This window comes from Poecilia mexicana, unplaced genomic scaffold, assembly GCF_051168715.1.
Source record: "Poecilia mexicana isolate PSO_F unplaced genomic scaffold, ASM5116871v1 scaffold_3, whole genome shotgun sequence".
Classification (NCBI taxonomy): domain Eukaryota; kingdom Metazoa; phylum Chordata; class Actinopteri; order Cyprinodontiformes; family Poeciliidae; genus Poecilia; species Poecilia mexicana.
In genome coordinates, this window is record NW_028263372.1 from 1,870,900 (window position 1) to 1,888,223 (window position 17,324).

A 17,324-nucleotide genomic window follows, 5' to 3' on the forward strand; every position below is an offset into this window, starting at 1 on the left:
TAAAAATACTTAAGTAAACAGTGATTCTTGAGAATAGGGACAAAACAGGTCCTATGGATAAAGCATGAAATTTGAATAAAATATACACAAAATATATTTTTTTCAAATATCTAACTAAACTAACCTGGGTCATGTGAGCACAACAATGTATATTTTTCTTTTTTTTTGCTGAATATTTTTTTATTTTAAACATTGTAGTCAGTGGATGATGCCTGTAAAAGCCCTTGTCCAGAAGCAGAACTCAACACATTCTTATAGTTTAAAACAATTAAAGAAATACTAAAATTATATATTATGACAATTAAGTATAAGTAGTCATATAAATAACTATAAAAATATTGATAAATTGAATTAAAAATAATTTTTAGATATTTTCCAACTCCGTTGAAATTTGTCCTTAGTTTTTGTCAACACCGTCAGAAATGAAAAGAATGTAAAAAAATCAGGCATTATTGGGGGGCACCAGAACTTCTGAGGACCCCATGATGTCGTCTTTTCTCTTCATTTGCTAGGAGGGCTAGTTAGCTCCGGTTAGCTTAAGTTATTCTTTAGTTTTTTCTTCTGTTTTATTCCTAAGTTGTTTGTCACAACCATGATGTGTCAACTCCATAACTGACAATTTACAAAACTTTGATGAAATTTTGCAAAATAAAAGCTTAATTTTGGTAAACTGTAAAGATTTCATGGACCTGACGAGCTACAATATGGCCTCCTTCAGAATAACATCATATAAATTGAGGTAGTTTGGCATTTCGTCAACTCTGTCAGATGTCAACTCCGTCAGAGTTTTTCTGACTCTTTCAGTGAAATTGTTGTCAAATCTCACTTAATTGTGCAACTAATTCATTTTAATGTATTTTACATGAATTGCATTACTTCACATGTACCAAGTTTTTCATTTTACTCACTAGTTTGTCACCACCTTCAGTTCTGTGTCAACTCCGTCATGCACTGTCAACTCCATCAGATGGACTTTTTCTTGTTTTTTGTTTTAAATAATATTTATTTTATTTCTTGAGAAGCATTTGTCTGTAAATTGAGTAAAAATATCACTAATGGGGTATTTTAAAAATCATTTTAGATTTATTTTTGTCAGATGGTGATGACAAAGTTCTGGGTCAGGTTGATTAAAAATGTAATTTTTAAAAAAAAATTCACAACTGGGAGCCTGTACCTTAGCATCTTCATATTTTCTAAACATTATTTGTCATATTTGCATACATAAGGTTGAGAAATAATAAAAAAAAAAATGGGAAAAATAAAACCCATTTTGTCCCTATTCTCAAGAATCACTGAAAAGTAAAAGTACTTGCTGAATACATAACCTAAATCGCTAATATCATTAAGTGAACAGATCGTATTTCATTTTAATACATAAGAAATGTGCCATTTTAATGAACAATGCCACAGATTAAACATGTTCTTATTTTGTTTATTCTCTGTAACAGTTTATACTTAGACATGTGATTCTATGCATCATAATTTCAGGGATGGAAACATCTTGTCTCCTGTCCTAACATAGCATGAACTTCATTAGTGACATTTATTTAGAAAGAAATCCAACAGAAAGGGGATGGAAAGAAGGTGGGTGAGGGAGAACATGCAACCAAGGAGCCACGTAGCAGAGTTGTAGTCAAGACCACCGAACCCGAGACCAAGACCAGTGCCTTACGTTACATGACACAATAAAATTAAGTTTACCTATCAAAATTGGTTCTCAGATTTATCTGAAAGATCCACATTCCCATAAAAACACCTAGATGTTAAATACTTAGAGCTGAAATTTATTTAACCAGTATCAATTAAAACTCATTTCATTCTGCTTTGCTTTCATTGCTGTGCTACAATCCGCAGAGGTCTCCTGCTATCCCTAGAAAAATAACACCCTGGACGGTTGCCCATATTGCCCATGTCAGAAACCACAACTGAAACATCGCAATTAATGGTAAATAACGTTCAACTATGAATACTGTCCAACGGCGCAACAAGAAACCAAGCAGAAGGAGCACCGTGACTGTTCTCACCCTCCCTCCCACTGCAATGTTTGCCACCATGACAGGAGACAAAATCAATCAATGAGCATGCTCTGTGTTCATTCAACTTTTACTTATTCGGCAATTAAATAAACATGTGTATGTGTTAGCTACTGCAGTGTACACAAGAACAAAGAACGGCTCTCAGTGAGGCTTCAGTCCTTAGGGCTTAGTAAAGATCCGTCCAGAAGAATCGGATCGTTCCTGAATGTCATATTACTATATTGCACTTTGGTCACAGCGTTGTCCCATATATGAGACACCTCAGTCAACACATAATGGCATGAGTGACAACTTTTGTTCATCGCAGATGCAACATGTGTCTCAGTCAGTACAGCTAGCTTTGCTAGCATCACGTCCACAGATCTTACCTTTCTTTAAGCTTTCCTTCCAAGTTACGCTAAAAGTTGGACGAAGTCCCCACCGTCTGTGAAAGCGAAGCACTGCTGATTTTACATGTCACCATATCTTATGGTTTATGCAGCGCTATTATATTACTGACGATAAGACGGATATCCACCACTGCGCATGTCTGGAGCTCCGTGTGCGAGTAAAGGTGGAGGCGATGGGTGACAATAGACACTATGTCACGTTACTGCTTGGATTTTACGGCACCACCTTAAGGCCCTGAACTTCACATTTTAACGGACAAAAAAGCTCAATGCGACGTGGATGTAACGAGTAACGCGACAGTTTTGTAGAAATGTAATGAAGTAGAACGTACAGATACTGTAAAATGTAGTGGAGTAAAAGTAGAAAGTATCCATTATTAAATCTACTTAAGTAAAGTACACGAAAACTGTACTTAAGTACAGTAACGAAGTACTTGTACTTCCCACCACTGTGTGTGTGTGTATAAAAAAAAAATTCCCCTCTCACCCTCCGTGGGTGGTCTCTTTCATCCTCTGAGCTCGGGTCCTCTACCAGAGGCCTGGGAGCTTGAGGGTTCTGCGCAGTATCTTGGCTGTGCCTAGAACTGCACATTTCTGGACTGAGATGTCTGATGTTGTTCCTGGGATCTGTTTGAGCCACTGCTCCAGTTTGGGGGTGACTGCCCCGAGGGCCCCGATGACCACAGGCACCACTGTGGTCTTCACCTTCCAGGCCTTCTCCAGTTCCTCTCTGAGGCCCTGGTATTTCTCCAGTTTCTCATGCTCCTTTTTCCTGATGTTGTGGTCACTTGGTATTGCTACATCCACCACAACGGCTTTCCTCTGTTCTTTATCCACCACCACAATGTCCGGTTGGTTCGCCATTACCATCTTGTCTGTCTGGATCTGGAAGTCCCACAGGATCTTAGCTCGGTCATTCTCCACCACCTTTGGGGGTGTCCCCCATTTTGACCTCGGGGCTTCCAGTCCATATTCTGCACAGATGTTCCTGTACACTATGCCCGCCACTTGGTTATGTCGTTCCATGTACGCTTTCCCTGCCAGCATCTTGCACCCTGCTGTTATGTGCTGGACTGTCTCAGAGGCCTCCTTGTACAACCTACACCTTGGGTCTTGTCTGGTGTGGTAGATCTGAGCTTCTATTGCTCTGGTGTTTAGGGCCTGTTCCTGTGCAGCCAGGATGAGGGCCTCTGTGCTGTCCTTGAGTCCAGCTTTCTCCAGCCATTGGTAGGATTTCCTGATATCAGCCACTTCAGTTATTTGTCGGTGGTACATCCCATGTAGGGGCTTGTCCTCCCATGATGGTTCCTCCAGCACCTTGTCCTCTGTTCCCCATTGCCTGAGACATTCGCTGAGCACATCGTCCGTTGAGGCTTTGTCCTTGATGTATTTATGGATCTTGGATGTTTCATCCTGGACAGTGGCTCTCACACTCACTAGTCCTCTGCCTCCTTCCTTACGGCTCGTGTACAGTCTCAGGGTGCTGGATTTGGGGTGGAACCCTCCATGCATGGTTAGTAGCTTCCGAGTCTTAACATCCGTGGCCTTCATCTCTTCCATTGGCCAGCTAATTATTCCGGCAGGGTATCTGATTACTGGTAAGGCATAGCTGTTTATTGCACGGATCTTGTTCTTGCCATTGAGCTGGCTTCTCAGGACTTGCCTTATTCGTTGGAGGTATTTGGCTGTGGCTCCTTTCCTTGTGACCTCATCGAGGTTGCCATTTGCTTGTGGTATTCCCAGGTACTTGTAGCTGTGCTCTATGTCTGCTATTGTTCCTTCTGGGAGTGAGACCCCTTCTGTGTAGACGACCTTCCCTCTCTTTGTAACCATCCGGCCACACTTCTCTAGTCCGAATGACATCCCAATATCAGTGCTGTAGATCCTGGTGGTGTGGATCAGTGAGTCGATGTCTCGCTCGCTCTTGGCGTACAGCTTGATGTCATCCATGTAGAGGAGGTGACTGATTGTGGCCCCATTCTTAAGTCGGTATCCGTAGCCAGTCTTGTTGATGATTTGGCTGAGGGGGTTCAGGCCTATGCAGAACAGCAGTGGGGACAGAGCATCTCCTTGGTATATGCCACATTTGATGGACACTTGTGCAAGTGGTTTGCGGTTGGCTTCAAGGGTGGTTTTCCACAGCCCCATCGAGTTTGCAATGAAGGCTCTTAGAGTCCTATTGATGTTGTACATCTCTAAGCATTCAATGATCCAGGTGTGTGGCATTGAGTCATAGGCTTTCTTGTAATCAATCCAAGCGGTGCACAGGTTGGTGTGTCGGGTTTTGCAGTCTCGGGCAACTGTGTGGTCTACAAGGAGTTGGTGTTTGGCTCCTCTACTATTTATGCCGATGCCCTTCTGTGCCGTGCTCATGTATTTATCCATGTGTCCGCTTATCTTAGCCGCTATGATGCCTGACATGAGCTTCCATGTTGTAGAGAGACAGGTTATTGGCCGATAGTTGGATGGGACTGAACCCTTTGAGGGATCCTTCTGGATCAGGATTGTGCGCCCTTCAGTTAACCATTCAGGGTGAGTCCCATTCTGTAGCAGCTGGTTCAGTTGAACTGCCAGTCGCTCATGGAGGGCAGTGAGTTTCTTTAGCCAGTAGGTATGGATCATGTCAGGCCCTGGTGCTGTCCAGTTTTTCATACCCGAGACTCTTTCTTGGACATCTGCCACAGTGATGGTTACCGGGGCTTGTTCAGGGAGGTTGCTGTGGTCCTCTCGCAGAGAGGTTAGCCACTGTGCATTGCTGTTGTGGGATGCCTCCCTTTCCCATATGCCTTTCCAGTATTGTTCAGTCTCCAGCCTTGGTGGGTCTGCTCTGTTGTTAGTACCCTGCCATAGAGAGTACACTTTAGCTGGTTGGGTGGAGAAGAGCCGGTTAATCCTCCTGGCTTCATTCTCTCTTGTGTATCTCTTTAGGCGGCTGGCCAAGGCTTGGAGTCTTTGTTTGGCAGTTTCGAGTGCTTCAGGTATGGACATCTGGCTGTACTTCTTGGGTACTGATCTTTTCATTGCACCCCTTAGGAGCTCTGACAGCTGGCTCACTTCCCTCCTTGTTATCTTGATCTTAGCCTCTAACCGTCTTTTCCATGATGGATATTGGGTCTCATGGTTGCTCTTATAGCCGAGCATTTCAAGGATCACTGATGCTGAGTTGTATATCAGCTCATTGGTTTCTGTTATGGTGTTGGTAGGGATTGTTCTCAATGCTGCATTCACATCTTGAATGAGACTTTCTGATGGTACTTCACTCAGCCGTTGTAATTGGCGTCGGGGTTGCCTGGTGTTCATTCGGGCCACGATTCTCTCTCTCAGGTCAGTTGCTGTCTCGTTCAGCTTTGATAGTTCGTTCATTACTGGGGCTGCATACCCAGTCTCGGGGTGGGGAGTAGTTAACTCCCCCCTGACCTTACCTTTGGGCTCCTCCCTTTTGCCGTAGCATTTGTGTTGTACCTCGTCAATCTCAAGTTGTGATAGCAGTTGCCGTTTGCGGATGTTGGAGCACTGAGCTACTAGTTGTTTGGCAGTCATTGTAGACTGTGGGTGTCGAAGTAACCATTCCACCCTCAGTCTTTGCATGTAACCCCTCTGACTAGGGTTACTTGAGTAGTAGCATTCCAACAGATCCATGTTTTCGTCTCTCGCCCATTTCCGTCTTTACTTTACTTTACTTAAGTAAAGTACACGAAAACTGTACTTAAGTACAGTAACGAAGTACTTGTACTTCCCACCACTGTGTGTGTGTGTGTATATATATATATATATATATATATATATATATATATATATATATATATATATATATATATATATATATATATATATATATGGGTAAGTCACCAGTCTTCCACCCGGGAGACTCGGGGTCGAATCCAGGCTGGGGCAAAAAAGTGAAATTGAGCTATCCATTGTGGGTCCTTAGGCAAGACCCTTGGAGCTATATAGCCTACCTCATACCATGAGAGATATGCATAACATGCCGGCTCTCAGGCGTCGCCTGGCCAAACAAGGTCTGCGTCAGGTGCTGGGGAACCAGAGCACCTTGATGAAAAATGGGCTACTGGAACAAGACGGAAATGGGCGAGAGGTGAAAACCTGGATCTGTTGGAATGCTACTACTCAAGTAACCCTAGTCAGAGGCTACATGCAAAGGATGTGGGAAAAATGGTTAGTTCGACATCCCCAGTCTACAATGAGTCCCCAGTCTCCAACATCCGCAAACGGCAACTGCTATCACAACTTGAGATTGACGAGGTACAACACAAATGCTACAGCAAGGGGGAGGAGCCTGGATGTCAGGACAGGGGGGAGTTAACTACAACTACCCCAGAGACTGGGTAATGAACGAACCATCAAAGCTGAACGAGGCAGCAACTGACCTGAGAGAGAGAATCATGGCCCGAAGGAACACCAGTCCCATCCAACTATCAGCCAATAACCTGTCTCTCTACAACATGAAAGCTCATATCAGGCATCATAGCGGCTAAGATAAGCGGACACATGGATAAATACATGAGCACGGCACAGAAGGGCATCGGCATAAACAGCAAAGGAGCCAAACACCAACTCCTTGTAGACCACACAGTCGCCCGAGACTGGAAAACCCGACACACCAACCTGTGCACCACTTGGATTGATTACAAGAAAGCCTATGACTCAATGCCACACACTTGGATCATTGAATGCTTAGAGATGTACAACATCAATAGGACTCTAAGAGGCTTCATTGCAAACTCAATGGGGCTGTGGGCCTTGAAGCCAACTGCAAACCACTTGCCACAATCAGTCACCTCCTCTACATGGATGACATCAAGCTGCCAAGAGTGAGCAAGACATGGACTCACTGATCCACACCACCAGGATCATTGAGCACTGACATCGGGATGTCATTCGGACTAGAGAAGTGTGGCCGGATGGTTACAAGGAGAGGGAAGGCCGTCCGCACAGCTGTGGCGGGCATAGTGTACAGAAACATCTGTGCAGAATATGGACTGGAAACCCCAAGATCAAAGTGGGGAACACCCCCAAAGGTAGTGGAGAATGACCGACCTAAGATCCTGTGGGACTTCCAGATCCAGACAGACAAGATGGTAATGGCGAACCAACCGGACATTGTGGTGGATAAAGAACAGAGGAAAGCCATTGTGGTGGATGTAGCAATACCAAGTGACTACAACATCAGGAAAAAGGAGCATGAGAAACTGGAGAAATACCAGGCTAAAACAGATTCCAGGAACAACATCAGACATCTGATGGCAAGAAGAGACATGGGAGGACTATGCTTTCTGATAAATAAAGATATTACCTTAAAATGGATGTTAAGGACATATATTTGGTCAAGAAAGCAACTTTAATAGCATGTGTCCACACAATTAGTGACCTATTAGCAGGAGTCAAACAATGCACCCAACTCCCAATATAAGATAAGATAAGCTCCCAGACCTCTGGTAGAGGACCCAAGCTCAGAGGATGAAAGAGACCACCCGCGGAAGGTGAGAAGGGAATTTTATAGCCTACATGGGCCCTAAATGGGCAAACCCATCTGGGCCCACCACCATGTAGGGCCCATGTAGGGCCCACATTGCCCATGTGGGGCCACCGTGGAACCCGCGGACAAACCCATATGGGACCCATCTGCTCTGCCCTCCTTTTCCCCATATGGGGCCCATCTAGGCATGCTGGCAGGGCTCCACCAGGTGTTCTGTCATATCATTATATTATATACCGTCAGATCATCATAAGCTTAACACATACTGACAGGTATATCTATTAGACAACTATACGCTGCCATTACCATAAGATTTTAATTAATCAGCAACATAGAATCATGACGTAGATTGTCATACACTTTGCTATTAACAGCTATATGACATGCTGACTTAGCGATTAAGTAGGTTAATGAGTTTTGCATGGGCGTGTGTTGTAGTCAGGGGTGGAAGCAGGCGCGTACGGTCGGGTACTGCGTACCCCTAAAAGATTTAGCGGGGGTACGCAGTACCTGCAAGAGAGGGGAGTGGCTGTCTGCTGTAAAAAAGTGCACCCATCAGCCATGACTGATGAGTTTTTCAAAAACAATGTAAACACGACTTAATCAATTAATGATTAGCTTTTTTCTAATTTCATATTGTTTCTGAACTGTTCTTTGCTACAGCAGGGGTGCAATAATACGTAGATCGCTGAAGGTTTTGAGTCGATCTCGGCATTAGGTGACAAACTGAACACCGCCCGGGTTCTGAGACCAGCACGTCCTCCTCCTCTGACTCCTTATCAAAATATTCGTAACTTTATTAAAGAACAACAACAACAAAACAAAATCAACAAAACGTGTTCAAATTAATGACCCAACGAACAATCTCAGTGTTGTGATTTGAGTTCTTTGTACATTTATTTCGAGGTTTTTCTGTGTTTGGTTCTGTTTCCTGATAGTCTCTATGTTGTCCTGTCTCCCCTGTTGATTGTGCCCAGCTGTTTCTAGTTCCTGTGATTACCTCCTTGTTCCTGTGTTCCTGAGTTTTCATTATTAAAATATTCACTTTCTTCATAACCTGGACTCCTGCGTTCGTTCTCACCACTTCCCAACACCGCCCCATGACACTCAGTAATTATTGTTTCAACAAGGTGATGCGCAATTCTGTGCGTTTTGGTTCCATTACCAAAATAACTAGCAGAGCAGGAATTTAAAATTAATTAATCAACACCGCTGTGTTCAGGGGAGCGCTTATTAATCGCAAAATAAATATCAAGCCTGAAAACCCAATATCGTAACGGACTGAATGTTATGTTTTCAATGTATTTGATGCGTTGTGGGGCCCATTTTTCTGACATATTACATTGTGGAGACACACTGTGCCTGGTGGGGACTGAAACCTGGTCCCCACAAGGGGAAATTATGTTTTTGGATGTAGGCTTAGATTTAGGACTGTTGAGAAAAATGATTATTTTTAGTGTTTAATACAGTTTAATCTTTTTGAACAAATCTTTAAACTTTGAACAGGTTTCTGTTAGTGATTTAAAATTAAACTATGGCTGGGTAAGTATTCAAAAGTACCAGGGAAAATGGGGTGATCTGTAGAGCTTCTCCTTGGACCCCTGTGGTTGTAACACATAGGACAAGAGGCCATGGATTAATCAGTGATTCTTGAGAATAGGGACAAAACAGGTCCTATGGATAAAGCATGAAATTTGAATAAAATATACACAAAATATATTTTTTTCAAATATCTAACTAAACTAACCTGGGTCATGTGAGCACAACAATGTATATTTTTCTTTTTTTTGCTGAATATTTTTTTATTTTAAACATTGTAGTCGGTGGATGATGCCTGTAAAAGCCCTTGTCCAGGAGCAGAACTCAACACATTCTTATAGTTTAAAACAATTAAAGAAATACTAAAATTATATATTATGACAATTAAGTATAAGTAGTCATATAAATAATTATAAAAGTATCAATAAATTGAATTAAAAATAATTTTTAGATATTTTCCAACTCCGTTGAAATTTGTCCTTAGTTTTTGTCAACACCGTCAGAAATGAAAAGAATGTAAAAAAAAAATCAGGCATTATTGGGGGGCACCAGAACTTCTGAGGACCCCATGACGTTGTCTTTTCTCTTCCTTTGCTAGGAGGGCTAGTTAGCTCCGGTTAGCTTAAGTTATTCTTTAGTTTTTTCTTCTGTTTTATTCCTAAGTTGTTTGTCACAACCATGATGTGTCAACTCCATAACTGACAATTTACAAAACTTTGATGAAATTTTGCAAAATAAAAGCTTAATTTTGGTATAATGTAAAGATTTCATGGACCTGACGAGCTACAATATGGCCTCCTTCAGAATAACATCATATAAATTGAGGTAGTTTGGCATTTCGTCAACTCTGTCAGATGTCAACTCCGTCAGAGTTTTTCTGACTCTTTCAGTGAAATTGTTGTCAAATCTCACTTAATTGTGCAACTAATTCATTTTAATGTATTTTACATGAATTGCATTACTTCACATGTACCAAGTTTTTCATTTTACTCACTAGTTTGTCACCACCTTCAGTTCTGTGTCAACTCCGTCATGCACTGTCAACTCCATCAGATGGACTTTTTCTTGTTTTTTGTTTTAAATAATATTTATTTTATTTCTTGAGAAGCATTTGTCTGTAAATTGAGTAAAAATATCACTAATGGGGTATTTTAAAAATCATTTTAGATTTATTTTTGTCAGATGGTGATGACAAAGTTTTGGGTCAGGTCGATTAAAAATGTAATTTTTTTTAAAAAAATTCGCAACTGGGAGCCTGTACCTTAGCATCTTCATATTTTCTAAACATTATTTGTCATATTTGCATACATAAGGTTGAGAAATAATTTAAAAAAAATATGGGAAAATTAAAACCCATTTTGTCCCTATTCTCAAGAATCACGCAGGAAAGTAGAGGCCAGTATCATTTAAATTACCTTGGGAAACAGGAACTTGCCGAGTTCACAGGAGATCAGAATTCTTCTGTGAACATCTGGGTTGTGTGAAGATTTTGAACCACTAACAGTTAATTTACAAGATATTTCTTTTAGTTATTGATGGTATGCTCTGACTGAAAATTGTATTATTTAGTTCTAGAATTAATTTAGACGATGATGAATGGATTTGAAAACTGTATTATTTCTGAATGTTAGAATTAAATGAAAATGTTTTGTTTAGTATTAGAAAATTACTCAGGATTTATGCTAAATGGGGTTTTGGAAAATGATTGTGTTAACTTGTATACTTAGGATTGAATATTATATTTTATAGGTTAGAAAAAGGAATTGTACCTCATTTTGTTCTGTTGATTTTATGTGTTATTTTTGGTTTAAGGCAGGACTCAATCTTTTGGGATGCTGAGTGCAGAAGAGCAAGACTGGGTTTGTTAACATAAACTTTCCTTAAATTAATTACAAAATTTAAGTTTGTTCCTGAGAATTTATGTAGGGAGAGATAGCGGGAGAGACTCCGGCTTTCACACATATCTGTGAAATCCTTTTCTCTGTATATCTTTTATTTAGATGGTTTTAAAACCGCAGGAGTTCAGGATGAGGCTCTCCTCTTCGTTTGTTAAACAAAAGAGCAAATGGCCTTTGTTCACAGCAGTACATTAGGGGAAGTTCTAAGTTTTTCTGAGTGTCCAAGGTAGCTTCCAGTTGGTCAAGCGGAGGTACGCCTTAATTGAATATATTAAAAAGGAAAGACACACCTACATTATAAAAGCTCGTGCCCAGGAGTAATGAGTCAGATAGCTGCCACTATTTTGCCTTTTTTGCACCAGCTCTCTCCAAAAACGCGTCTTTGCCTTTTCTTTTTTATCTTTTTGTCTCAGGTAATGAATGTATGTTTCTGATGTTCTGCAGTTTTGTTGTTAATTCATAAGTTGTTTCTTATTGGATTAAATTCTGTAATTCTGTGACGTCAACACGCATTGTTGTTTTCCTTGCGCCTACACGTGGCCCGCCGAGAGGACCTGGGATCTAAAGGAAGTGAGAGAGCCAACTTTTTTCCAAAGTTAACTATTTTAGAAATTCTTCCTTAACAGGACTAAGGTGTGAATTGAGTTTTGGTTAAGGGTAGTGGGCTAGGCTGTAGAAATGCATGGAAGTCAATGGAAAGTCCCCACAAAGATAGCGTGACAAACGTTGCATGTGTACGGCCAGGAGCGGGCCAGCTTCATGACAGGAAGCAGAACAAGGGTCTCAGAGCAGAGCAAAACAATGAACTTGGAGCATGAGGGGCACTTTGCAAGATTAGGAAGGGGAGTGACACTGTCTAGCCTGCATTAGAATAGAATAGAATATACTGTATTGATCCCCAATGCGAAATTGCTTATTACTCCATCTTGTGTGCTTTTAGTGACATTGGTGACACTAAGGAAATGAGGAAGGGAGGGTCAGTGGAGAACACCGGAGTTGAGCCTTTTTTCATTCAGTGTCATCAAGAGAAAGAAAAAAAGGCAGGAAGAGACGATAAAGCCGATAATTAAAATGAGGTCGATAGGTTTAATTTATCGTGCGATTAATTGATTTATCGTTTATCGCGACAGGCCTAGTGATCGGCCCTCATGGGTGACCGGTATCGGCAGGAAAAAACCTGATCGGCACATCTCTAATAAAGAGTGAATAGTTCAAAATGACTAGATATAAACAAATAAATTTATAATAAATTATAAATTATTATGTGCTTGTAGGAATTAAATCCATCATATGACATGAATAAATCACCAACAGCATGTGGCCAGAGGAGCAAACAGGGAAAATCATACACATGCATAAAAGAGCTGACTTACTTGCATTCCCCAGGGGTGCTGCAGGTCCCATGTAATGAGCTACATCCCTGTTTACAGATGGCTTTGAGAAAAAAAAAGAAAACATATTTTTGAGTTGAGAAATATTCCTACTGATTACCTATTTTAATTAACAGAAAACCTCAATATTGCTCTGGAAATCTGCATTTGTGTCTTTGCTTGTGGGATGTAGTTGCTGTTGTTTTTGCAGTGGACAGGAAACAAACTGTGAAAGAGTTGGTGGTGATGTTCAACACCGACATGAGTTTGGAAGCATTCTTCAGATTCTTCTGAAGTGATACTCTACATGAACTTCCGTCAGCTTCTGAGCTTTTTCCAAAACGACAAACAAGGAAGTCAGATCTGACTTTGGACATGTGACCAATGACCTAAGGAAGCATTTCTGTGTAGTTCTTTTATTCTGTCCAGCTGCTCTACTTATGACTCTGCTCATTTTTGTTCCACTGCCTTTGAATTTCTTAAAAAAAAAAAAAAAACAGAAAGAAAATCAACTCCTAGTAAGGAAGACAAGAAAATCTGTGAAGTGAAGACAATCGTTCTTTTTTTTTAAATTTATTTTTATGTTCAAATTTTGTTCACTGAACTGGCTTGTGTCCCAAAATTTAGAAGTATGTTTTTAATTTGCAACTCTATTGCCTTTTAGTCTGTATTCTTCTGTATCTGCTCACCTGTTTTGCAATCCTCTCCCTCCCAGCCTTCAATACAATGTCTCTTCCCAAAATGGTCGCACACATAATGTCCAAAATAGTCGTCACGGGGACGACATACGTTGTTGCATCTCATGCCATAGTAGTGTTCATCACAGCGCACACGCACGGTGTATTTAATTGTGGCGATGAAGCTTTTATGTTCGACTGGCTGCTTCCCCTCGCCAGGATTAATCTTCCCCTTGGAGATGCTTCGCTCAATGAGCAGCTCATCATCTGCAAACAACAAAAGTACAAAGTAATTAAAATAACATAATTTGTAAGATATGGAGGCGAATGACAGGGGGATTTGTTTGAATGAAAAAATATCCAAATTAGACATTACGTCTGGTTATACTTGTTATGTAGCAAATATAATTATTAAACTTGGTACAAATAGGTGAGTGCCGTCTGCATAGAGGGTCATTCTCTGATCATGAAATAAAAATTTAAGACTTTTAAAGGTCATAAACTGCCCCATAACAACAAAGCTGGCATTGAATAAACTACGCACTGTTTTGATTTCAAGAGGACACATCATGCAAAATCCACTTTTTTTAGCCTTTAAATTAATTTTTTGTGTACTTTGAGTGTCTAGAAATGCATTTTTTTATTTATTTATTCTCTCTTGGTGCTGCATTGAGCACCCATAGTTTAAACCATCTTAAACCTTTGAATGACATTCCATTGAACAGGTCTGTCTGACTCCACCAAATGTATCCATGGAGCTTTGGAAAATGGCAGTTGTTAGTGCACATACGAAGGGAAGGCAGGGAGGCGGGGGTGGGGAGGTGATCTCCTATCAAACATCTCCATGTTTTCCAAGAATGTATTAGAAATAAGTGGAGGAAAAGGTGGAAAAAAATAGAAAAATGAAGGAAACACACACAGAGGGTGTAGCCTGTCTTAGCTTGATAACCAAAAACGTTTTCCTGCTCAGTAAAAGGCTTTTCTGCCCCCTCCACCATCTTCCCCTCTCTCAATATATTCGGCCCTGACTTCATCAGAGCCAAGAAGGAAATAATATGAGACGAGGGACAGGCAGGGAAGGGCGACACAGGAAAGGCACTTTAGCTTGTTCTCAAGGAACAGAAACACCATGACCCAGCCGGTTTGCTCCTGTTGCCCTTATAGTCATTTCACTTGAGGTTAATTACAGTCTGAGCACTTTTAATAATGCTGCAAGTTTTTTCTTAGTTGCAATCATGTCATTTTCACTGACATTACTGTTCAAATGTCCACTGAACAATATCCAACCCTAAAATATAAAGTAATGAAAGCTGCTTGTGACAATGCACTAATAACCAGGTTTTTAAACCTGAGACCATTATTTCTTCATTACATTATCCACAATACTGCAAAGTAGCAAAGTAACTTACTAGACAACCCATCCAAAAACCCAAAGTGTAATTTCACCTAAAATATGGCAGACAGGTTTATGACCTGGCTGTGTTTAGCAAGTTGTGTGAAGTGATGGTAACACTGCATCATTAGTTAGGAGACATACAAATGGCAGAATCATGCTGTGGGGAAGCTTTTCTTCAGCAGGCCAGACATGAGAAGGTGGACGGTGCTAAATCCAGGACAGTCTTGGAAAAAAGCCTGTTAGAGGCTGCAGAAGACTTGAGACTTAGGTGACTAAACATACAGCCAGAACTACAACAGAGTGCTTTAGATCAACGCCTATTCGTATGATGGTCTAGTCAAAGTCTAGACCTAAATTAAACTAAATTTGCTGTGAGACGTGGAATGTTTTTGTTCACGGAAACTATGGTTAAGTTAGACTGAGCTTGGTGTATTTTCCAAAGAGAAAAGAAATTTCAGACAGATCCCCGAAGACCTGCATTTGGAGCTGTAGCCGTCTGGATTCATGGAGGCTGAAATACCCATCACAGATCTTTTCAGACTTTCAGTTGTTAGACGTTTTGAAAACCATATATCTTCATTCTTTCACATCAGTGTTGCACTACTTTATGCTAAGCGCTCATGAAATTCCCATAAATAACATGTAAGTTTGCTGTAAGCTAGCTTGCAGAGCCTCAGTGAAGTGAAAAAGATGTTTCTTATGCTCAGGCCTACAGTTCCAGTGCCTCAGTTTTATAGTAGGAACATTTGCATTTAGCATTCACAGTCTAGCACTATGAACCACAAGCACAAAATAGGAAAACAAAATTGCAGTAGATAAACCCAAAAACTATTGACATTGATTTCCACATTAAATTTCAGAAAGGTAGCTTACTTAACCACAAATTCTGTTTTATAGTGTGCAGAAAGTGACACCGAGCTTCCATGCCTTTCCGTGTTTAACACAGGACTGGCCCAAGGCATAAACAAACTGCCGCTTAGGGCCCCAGGGCCAATAAGGGGCCCCCTCAGTGGAGCTTATTATTTTTTTTATTATTACATTTTTTTGTAATAATTTCTATTTAATTATAATACACACAATTTCACTATGAAGTGATTAGTTTTTTTACAATATATGTATATTTGATAATGTATGTAGAAATAATTATTTTATTGATAAAAAGAAAAACAAATTGCTCTTTGGGGCCCCCGGTGGCCGCGGTAGGTACCGCACTCTTCGACGGTATCATGAGCTGTTGTGCAATTTGCAGTGTGCATCCAAACGCCCAAAGCTCCGGTCAGAAGTTAAGTAAGCAAAACAATGTCTCAAAAAAGGACTTATCCTTCAGGAGGGAGAAAAGAAAGAGGAAGAATAGAAAAAAGCCAAGATAAAGGTTTGTTTTAATGTGCCTTGGTAATGTAATGTAAAAGATTTGTAAAGCTGCTAATAGAAAATTAGCTTGAACGGTCCAGTTGAACAGCCAGACATTTATGCTGGGCAGGGGTGCCCAAAGTCGGTCCTGGAGGGCCGACATCCTGCATGTTTTAGTTCTGTCCCTGGTTGTAGTAACAGCCTTCTCAACAAGTCAATGTTCTTCTTAGGCCTCTATTGAGCCATCATTTGATCCAGGTGTGTTAAACCAGGGAGAACTAAAACATGCAGGATGCCAGCCTTCGAGGACCGACTTTGGTCACCCCTGTGCTAGGGTCTTTGTGTTTGTGTGAAACTGAGTTTAAACTTTAAATGAGTTGATTCTCCCGCTTGGCTCTGTATATTTCTGAGGTATTTTTTACTTCAAAACGCCATATTTGATAACATTTGATAACAATAATTAAAACTTCTCAATGTTTGACATTGTCTAGCAAAATGTTTTTACGTCAGGCTACATAGCTGCTACATGGATGAGCTATTCTAAGCTGTAGTTTGGGATATGCTGTTTGCTGCTGAGCATAATCATTTTGTGGCTAAAACAAATATTATGTTTTACATCAACTTATCCGAAACTTCTATTAGAATCATTTGAATGCTCAGAATCAGTCCCGTACCAATCCACATTCCAGGGGAGAAAGACTCACCTGGTATAAATTAAATTTTTAGCAATTGCAGTAATGCTTAAGAGAAATTTATTTAATCAAAGAATGTCATGAATATGTGTGTAGGGCTGCACCGTTTGCAGTTTTCTGGCCAATTACTGATCTTTAAAAAGTCTAACCTGCCGATTTTGATTTTGGATGATACCATTTTTTTTTTTTTTTGTCTGAAATGTCGCTAAATATGGCAAGAAAGTCATTGAGTTGGCAACAGTGGGGTGAATATTGTTAACTGCAAATGTGCAGACCTGACCTGGTGGGCCGGTCTGTCAGTCACACCTCTCACTGTAGAGCAGAAGACAACAGAGGCAGATTTTTAAACCTTTGCTGATGAAGATAATATTAGGGGATAAGATCGGCTTCACGTGTAAATATCAGAAGATCACTATCCCCCAAAATTAAGGAAATCGGCGCCCAGAAATCAACTGGTCAATAAATCAGATGGCCAATAAA

At 40.6% G+C, this 17,324-nt stretch overlaps 1 protein-coding gene across 2 annotated transcripts in view; it reads right to left on the minus strand.

The window, feature by feature from the left end:
• Positions 1 to 17,324, minus strand: part of LOC106907994 (protein jagged-2-like) — a 117,179-nt gene that overhangs the window by 57,935 nt on the left and 41,920 nt on the right. For both annotated transcript variants that reach the window (XM_088004035.1, XM_088004034.1), the window contains exons 4-5: positions 13,419 to 13,673; positions 12,733 to 12,793 (exon numbers count right to left, since the gene is read on the minus strand). In XM_088004035.1, coding sequence (XP_087860161.1) covers positions 12,733 to 12,793; positions 13,419 to 13,673 — 316 coding nt within the window. The remainder of the gene's footprint in view (positions 1 to 12,732; positions 12,794 to 13,418; positions 13,674 to 17,324) is intronic.